A 9,098-nucleotide genomic window follows, 5' to 3' on the forward strand; every position below is an offset into this window, starting at 1 on the left:
ATTTGTGACCCAACTCTCTTGCTATTGTTTCTTGCGTCGACTTCAATGAAGGAAAAAGTATTTTTGTATTGAGAATAATTCTTAAGCACCAAAAACGATGTTTTGCGCTCTCCTATTTATAGTGAAATTCATCCATTTAATTCATGATGGGGAGAAGGAAGTGTTAAATATATTAGCAATATAATGTGTTATATCATGTTGTATAGATACGGAAGGAGAAGTATAGAATAAGAATATCTAAAACACGAGGGTTACGTTACGTGGTTCTGCCTTATCGGCCTACGTCCACAAAAAAATACTTTATGATAAACATTTTTATTATATAAGAGTCTAGTACAATAACTTGTGTTACAATGAATCTTAACATGAATATATATAAGCAATTAAACCTTAGACTACTAGTACAAGTTGAAGTGGATTTGAGCCTATGATATTGGTGTTTAATAATATCTCTAACAGGAAGTATAATTTCTTCATATTTCAGTAATACTTAAGAATTTAAGTAAGATTTAAGTACATTACTTAAATGTTATTTCTTAAAATTTCCTTTTTAAAATTATGTAACACTGTACTTAAGTTTTGTCTTAAGAATTTTTCTTGTATCAAATCATTAAAAAATTAAAAATCAAAGAACTAGAAAGTAGTGGGGTTATTTTTGATTAGTTCTTACGTCGGATTTCCAACAACAAAAGTCCAACCAACCAGAAGTTACAACTCACGGCCTGATCTGCCTCCAATCAAAAATTTCTTAATAATAATTCCTCCGCAGACACAACATTACCGCGTTGGATTAAGATTAAACAAACAAACAAAATCCTTAAAATAATAATATCCATTTATTAAAAAACACTAAAAAAAAAACCCTCAAATTCTCTCTCTCTTTCTTCTTCAACAAACAACCTCTGTATCTTATCTCTCTCTCTCTCTCTCAAAGATCACAACTTTAAATTCAAACTTAAAATCCCAATAATACCCTTTTAGAGTTTTTCATTCATTCATTCATCACCATGATGATGAGGCCTATGCTAGTGAATTGCTCCAATTGCCAAACCCCTCTGCAGCTCCCAGCCGGAGCCGCGGCAATTCGCTGCGCTCTCTGCCAGGCAGTCACCCACGTCGCCGACCCTCGCAATGCTCCTGCGCCGCCGTCCCCGTCTCATTCCTCGTCCTTTTCTCAACCCCACGCGCCGCCTCCGCCTTCGCCGTACAGCCACGCGCCTCCGGGTCCCCCGCCGAACGCGCACGGGAGGAAGAAGGCGGTGATAGTTGGGATATCGTATAGGTACTCGAGGCACGAGCTTAAAGGTTGCATCAATGACGCGAAGTGCATGAAGTACCTCTTGATCAACAAGTTCCAGTTCCCTCAAGAGTCCATTCTCATGCTCACAGGTACACCCATGTTGCGTAAATGTCATTGCTTTTTTTTTTTTTTTTTGCTTTTTAAGGTTAGGATTCATTTGAATATTTGTATGATTTTTACTCTTAAGTTTTTATTAGAACAATGGTTGGTTGAATGATTAAATTTGCGATTTTTAATAGTGGTTGCTTATTAGAATCATGGTATTGTAATAGAAAGTCGTGCCCAAGAGACTTGTAGCTAAATTAGAATTCCGCATCCCCAAAATATCAAATTATATATAATAAAGAAAATAATAGCTAGTATCAAGTTCAAATTCTATCCTGATGCTCCTTCCATTTAAAATGTTAAAAATCTCATGTGTTGTGTCCTACTTATTACCAGGAAGTTTGGGCTATACATGAGGGGGAGTGTTAGGATAACGGTTAAATGATTTTGGGATAAGTGGTAGTTTAGCAGTATTATGTGTGTCATGCATGTGTGTGTACTGTGTATATTTATGGTTGTGTGCGAGTTCATAAATTCGGTTCCTTTAGATTTTGTATGTATGTAAAGTATGTTTTAGGTTTGATTTCAGAATCTCTTTTTATGTGAATTTGGTTCTTTTTGGGGTGTGCTTGTAGATGAAGCTCCCATCAAACTCACATCTAAAGCTGAATCTCAAATGGGAATTTGTTAACCTTCTTAAAAAGAAAATCTTAGCTTTTCCAGGACATGTAAAAGGGAATTACATTAATCAACATTATAATAAACTCGAAACCATCCAAACCGATACAAAGAAAGAAACTACAACTGGACTGTAACATACATAAAAGGAAATAAAAAAGTAACAAATATACGAGATTTTCGAGAGATTGTGTTCATAATTGGTGATCAAAACATAAGCCTTGCCCTTCATGATCAAGATATTATATATGCATATTATGAGCTTGTAAGTAAATGCCATGTTTTAATTGTTCCACCCATCATGATCAAGATATTATTATATCAGTAGCATACATTTTTTTTTTATAATCACATTTGATAGAAAATTCTTCATAAAAATAAATTTTCTATCAAATTAGTGGCTTAAATAGGCTCTACCAAAAAAAAAACCCTTGTTTCCAAATATCTAAACAAAGCCCAAGAATGAAGTAACAACAAAATGACATAGTAATGCCTTTTCCATACCCAAAGCAATTGCATTTTCATTAGCTTCCTGCAATCCAGAATTCAGTTTCTATTAAATTGAACTGCATTAAGCACACCAAATCATTTGACATTGAAAGTCGAGAAAGGTAAAATCTCTTATTAATTTCTGGAAGTATTTACATGTCTTTATTAACTGTAAAGAAAGCAAGGATTTCAAATCAAGTCAATTATGATGTTAGTGTGCATATGCAATCATTAATTTCGGCCTGTATCATCACTGTTCAAGATTTTTTATGTACATCCTGTCACTCAGTAAATTGTGATTATATTCATGCATTGAACCCAAAGTATGTATCTTCAAGAGAACTCTTTGGTTTTATGGCTATCCAGTTGCACCCTTTTTTTGGCTAAAGAAGTATATTTGCTACAAGACTTCTTTGAGACATGGCCTTCAAGAAAACTAGGCATTAATTCAAGCTGTGTTAGTAAATGAGTCATAGGTTATTGGTGCATCATTTGGCTTTGAGTCATTTACTCTAGTTATGGATAAGTGAGCTTAACATATTCAGAATGAGGTCTATTAGTGAATGCCATTTGCCAGATGGTATTTTTTGTGTGTGTATTTGGTTTAGTGGTAGTTAAAGTAGTGGTTGTCTTTTCCTTGTAGTTTAATCTTGCTTAAAGAGTAACCGAATAATTTCATTTAAAATAGAAAAAGAAAACATTTCTGTAACCAATGATACTAGATGAGCTACCTATAAATAAATAAAGAAAAAGCAATGATACTAGATGAGAGGATTTTGACCAGTCAGCATCAGGAAATTTACAAGAGGAAGTTAGCAAAAAATGAAGTTACCAGAAGAAGCATAATAGGAAGGAAGAAGCCTTCTGTTCATGAAATTTCTTCACAGATCTGCAACAAGAAGCATGACAGGAAATCAATTTATCAGTGTTACAAGATCCACAAAGTGCTATAAGTGGCTGAGGGTCTGCATGCAAACTTTAGGCCTTAGGAGAGAAGATCCTTGGGATAACTCACTGCATAGTGCTACAAATAATTGATTAATTCTGTGCAAGGCAAAAAAGCCAGCTCTGTTGTTAGATCCAAAGCATCACTATATTTTGGTCGCACTTGGCATTAATCTACTGAATAAACCATGTACGTATTGTTTGAGTTTGAAGGTTATTACCAAGGGTTCATATCTGTGATTTATGGAAGATGGAAGGCATCTAATTTTCCATGTCAAAGTGTTGCTTTCCAGGTTGATCTTCTGCATGTTAGTTATGCATGACAATACGATATGATTAAAACCAATTACCAGTGTTGTGTCTAGTTGTGACTGACAAAAGTAGCCTCTGAATGGAATATGGTTGCTTGACTGTTTTTATCCTTTCTGAAGAACCATTGAGAATCTGTTGTGTGGCGTCCTTCCTTTTTTTTGGGAGGTTGGGGGAAGGGGGGGGGGGGTGTTTAAATTTAAAGACTAAATACTTGGTTTTTGCTCTCCCTATCTAGAACATGACTGTATAAACAAGTAACCTGGTAGAAAGCAAAGCTTGGTACGCTTGGGCTGGGACTTCGCAAACCAATCATGGTAAAGCATAGAGGTGTCCTATCATGATTTGACATTTTGCAATATGCTTTTCCACTAGTCATGAACTGCAACCTTAGATTGGTGTTTGGGTTGAGCATAATCAGGACTCCCCCCACCCCTCCTCTCACCCCCATGGATTAGCACTCATTAGTTCAAACTTCAAACTCTGGAATCACCACATTTTCCTCATGTTTTTGTGCTATTGGTTCAAGCCCCCTCCTTCCCTCCCCCATTATCTCTGTATCAAAAAATAAATTTCCACATAAGTTTCACTTATAAAAATAAAGAAGTTTTTTCTTGTGCTGCCTATGACCAAATGAGAGAAAAAGAGAGTTGCCACTGGTATACAATTTGCAAAGGTCTTCACTTATATAAATAAAGTCTTAATTTGTAAACAGTTTTATTTCAGTATTTCTAGGCAATCAAATGAGGCAGAAGCAGACTCTGTATTAAGAAACCAAGTTTTAATTACTGAGTTTATTGCAATTTTTTAAATGTCATTCATCATTAATTTAAATCATGGAAGGACATATGGCTGTTACCTGTTCCATCAAACTAAGTTTTTGATGTCTCTCATTTTAAAACACGATAGTTGTAATTCTTACCTGAAATATGAAATGCAGAAGAAGAAACTGATCCATACAGAATTCCAACTAAATACAATATGAGGATGGCATTATATTGGCTTGTTCAAGGTTGCCAACCAGGAGATTCCCTAGTGTTTCACTATTCTGGTCATGGTTCACGGCAGAGGAACTATAACGGTGATGAAGTGGATGGATACGATGAAACGCTATGTCCTTTGGACTTTGAAACTCAGGGTATGATAGTTGATGATGAGATCAATGCAACAATTGTCAGACCTCTTCCTATTGGTGTTAAGCTTCATGCAATAATAGATGCTTGTCATAGTGGCACTGTACTAGATTTGCCATTCCTTTGCCGGATGAACAGGTTAGTTTATATTAAATACATTTGTAGTTTATAAATATACATTAAGTTTCAGAAAAAAAGATATATATATATATATATATATATATATAAAAGGTTTTTCTTTGTTATAATTATATTATTAGCACATAGCAGTTGGGAGTGGTGTAAGGGAAGACCAAAGTCTTTCAGAAAATTTGAATTTCCAGAGAGATGGACTACCTGTTTTCAGTTTAATGATGTCTAAACAATTTCTTAGAACCTTGCTTTTGTTCAATATGGTTTTTGAAAAATTGAAATTACACTCTTAGAGAAAAAAGAAAAGAAAAGAAATGAAATGACACTTCTATTTCTATTCAGTTCATTCACTAAGTTCACATTATCTGAATTTATTTCCTTCTCTTTTATCTGCAGTAATACCATTTTAATATATCTTTGGGACCAAATCTTTTACTGTTCTTATAATTTCCTTCTTGGTAATAGGTCTGGACAATATATATGGGAGGATCATCGCCCTCGATCAGGTATATGGAAAGGAACAAGTGGTGGAGAAGTTATTTCCTTTAGTGGGTGCGATGATGATCAGACCTCTGCCGATACATCTGTAAGTTTTTGAAAATCTAAGCTGACACTCTGGAAATGTTTTTTTATTCAACTACAAGTTTTTATACATCATAAGTCGTGATGATGATGATAGCAGTGATAACACCAACACCAACAATAACATGTTATATGATGTTTTTATGGAGACAGGCTCTATCAAGGATCACTTCAACAGGTGCCATGACTTTCTGCTTCATCCAAGCAATTGAGCGTGGGCATGCGACTACATATGGGAGTGTACTCAGTTCGATGCGTACTGCCATTCGGAGTACTGGAAGTAATGACCTTGGTGGTGGTGTTGTGACATCTCTCCTCACCATGCTTGTGACAGGAGGCAGTGTTGGTGGTGGGCTAAGACAGGTATTTGCTTGCTATATTGTTTAGTTAATACATGGTGTCATACAGTGAAAGTCCTTCTACGTGTGATATTTACTTTCAAATTCTGTGCCTGCTGCCTTGGGATTTTTTTTAATGACCCTATTTGTCAGTTGCAAGTAATTTCTAAGCATAAGAGGAAACTATTGTATACTCCCGGAGTACCATAAATGCGCACTCCCTCCTCTCACATGAATGGTGGGTCTCATTAATTAAATTCATGGTGAGACCCACCATTCATGTAAGAGGAGGGAGTACGCATTTATGGTACTCCAGGAGTATCTAATAATTTTCCAAGCATGAGTATGCACCATTTACTCTTTAGTCAAAGCTCATCAGATGTGTATAATTACCATATGCAATTCTATGATGTATGAAGTCTTCCTGATTTTATGCGAGCAATGATTTTTCAGTACTATAAACTCATTTTCCATTGTGTTTTTATTTGTTTACAGGAGCCACAGTTGACTGCCTGCCAGACATTTGATGTGTATACAAAACCTTTCTCCCTGTGATTTTTTATATTCTATCTACAGATTTATTAGTTAGAAATTAAATATTATCTTGAGGAAAGGGTTTTTCTATTGTTGAAAACACATTGCTTATGATGTATTTTATTGATGGAACAAGCTTTGTGTCTCCAAAGTCCAAGCCCCATATTTTATACATGACATTCATGCAGCAACTTTGACCTGAAAGTTCATTTTCATTTTCATTTTTTGGAAATTATGTTCTTATGAGTTATAACCAGAGAAACTACTTCAGTGAACTGAACTCTACCTCATATCATGTACAAAAGCAACTGCCATTTCCTGGAGACATTAGACATAATATTAGTTACAGAAAGAAGCATATGAAAGAAGCAAAGGTTACAGCTTTGTATAATATCAGTGGTTTAATGACTTAATCCTCTTCGAAGAATGTACTTACGTTTGTACATCTAAGGCAAGAATTGAATAAAATATCAGTGCTTTAACCCCCTGGCCTCTGCTCCCATCTCCTTAGGTAGGCTATGTAATCAATGTCTTGTAAATCCAGGAAGACTAAATTTGAGACTTCATCATAGAAAAGGAGTTGGAAGATTCTTATTCATGACTATAAAACAATCATAAAATAAAGCACACTCAGCCCTACCTCCATGTCCTCAGTCATCATGACTATGGCCATCATCTTCTTAAACAACAAGCTACAGCAGAATTGGACCCTTCCAACATATTAATGCGATATGGAATTCCAAAGGGGCTATGTACTGGAAAACTTTTAGACATGAATTTCTGTGAAGAACTGTCTTCACACCAAATGGAATTTCTTAGTTGATAAGAATTCTGGTCCCCAATGGCGAATGTCGATTGAACAAATCAACTAAAAGTGGCCAACTAAATAGGATCTTTAGAAACTTTAGTCAGCATCAGCCATAAAGAACCTCACCAAGTTGGCCACAGGAAGCCAGAACAAAAAACTTTATGCTCCCATCTATTTGGATTCTGGCGTTTGGAAGGTGAATTTTTTTTTCTTCTCTTTAAATTAATTAATTAATTTAAATATTTATGTGAGGTAAATAGTTGCAAACCCTCTATTATGTGTTAAGAATTGTTAAAGATCTATTTGTTTTGACAAAAATACATTTTATTTTACGTTATAAAAAAGACATGCATATGGATCATTTTAAATCGTGGTCAAGTTTAAGTTTCTGTTTGGTATTAGTTTATTTGACTTTTCAGTGTTGTCTTTGCTAAAGGTGGATTAAAGTAAACCTATACTTCTAAAAATTGTATAAATATTTTTTTTTAGCGTACTCCCTTGCCCTTGGGTTAAAGGGCACCCTCACCCACAATGGGTGGGTAGCCATTAATATATGTATAAAAAAAAAGTTACGTTTTAAAAAGTGTTTTTAAAACAAAATAAACTAAAAGACAAAAATTAAATGAATAAGCTAATAGCAAATGAACCTTAAGCCAAACAAGGTTGGCTCAATCCTAGGCTACTTAGGCCTTTGCCTAGAGCCGCCCATCATCATCATTATTGGTTTCATCCAAAAAGAATTAAAAACAAAGCATTGGTGGGCTCTCTCCCACATCCAAGATGGCCCCCAAAGTTGTGAGCTAATAAAAATTTAATCCAATTGAAACCTTACACACTACTTTAACCCAAAAAAAAGTTGTTGTGAGTTTGCAAAAATCATCATTCACTCTCAACTTTTCATAATGATTTGAGTTTTTAATTTTTGTAAACCAATCTATAACGTGGTAGGTTGTAAACATTAGCTCTTGATATTCCACACGATTACACTCTAAACAACCTTTGTCTCTCTCTGCACCAAAATCAAACATGAAAAATTAGATATAGATTTTCTTTTACCATGATCGCTTTACCAAAAGTAAAGTAAAAATCATTTTTAGAATATAAATAAATAAAAATTTTATATCTTTTTGTTAAAATTTATACCTAAACTATAATATTTGACTCTCTAATATGAAATTAATTTTGGTTTGACAAGTATTAATCAACCAAGTTATGTGTTGAATCTGTCTTTACTGCAGTAAGTTGAAACAATAGGTGATTCTATTGTTAAGTAAAGTTGCAATAGTATCTTTGATAAATTAATTCTACTATTGTATTTTTAAAAATTATATCTTTGTGATAATATTTTGTGCATCTTGAGTTCAAAGAGAAGATATAATTAGAAAATTTAAAATCTTGATTCAATTAAAAGCTATAAAATACGTAATGTCAACAATATATTTGACAAGTATTTTGTCAAATATATTATTAAATGATATGTTTTTCCCCAACTCATTACACTTGTCAAATGTCAATATAATACTCGTTGTGAACACAAATCACTTGGGACTGACGCTCTAAGTCAAAGCCAATCCCACCTAGCTTATGACAATGTTCACCCCTAATCTTTCCTTAAATTGTTTCACCTTTTTTTTTATACTAAAATTGATTAGATTGCACCTAATTACCAGTAAAGAACATGTAATTTAATCATAGAATAGGTAAAAGAGAGAAACCATTCGCATGTATTTCATTCACATTTGAAGGAAAATTCTAATATATATATATATATATATATATATATATATATATATATATATATATAA

The 9,098-nt window shown here is 34.0% G+C and overlaps 1 protein-coding gene across 1 annotated transcript; it reads left to right on the plus strand.

Annotated features, from left to right (window-relative positions):
- Nucleotides 1-879: 879 nt before the first annotated feature.
- Nucleotides 880-6,717, plus strand: LOC142618029 (metacaspase-1-like). The gene is made up of 5 exons (XM_075791002.1): nucleotides 880-1,389; nucleotides 4,707-5,037; nucleotides 5,497-5,617; nucleotides 5,767-5,976; nucleotides 6,447-6,717. The coding sequence occupies exons 1-5, from the start codon at nucleotides 1,008-1,010 to the stop codon at nucleotides 6,504-6,506; spliced, it is 1,104 nt and encodes a 367-aa protein (XP_075647117.1). The 5' UTR covers nucleotides 880-1,007; the 3' UTR covers nucleotides 6,507-6,717.
- The last annotated feature ends 2,381 nt before the right edge of the window (nucleotides 6,718-9,098 follow it).

Source organism: Castanea sativa, chromosome 11 (genome assembly GCF_040712315.1).
Source record: "Castanea sativa cultivar Marrone di Chiusa Pesio chromosome 11, ASM4071231v1".
NCBI classification, from domain to species: Eukaryota; Viridiplantae; Streptophyta; class Magnoliopsida; order Fagales; family Fagaceae; genus Castanea; species Castanea sativa.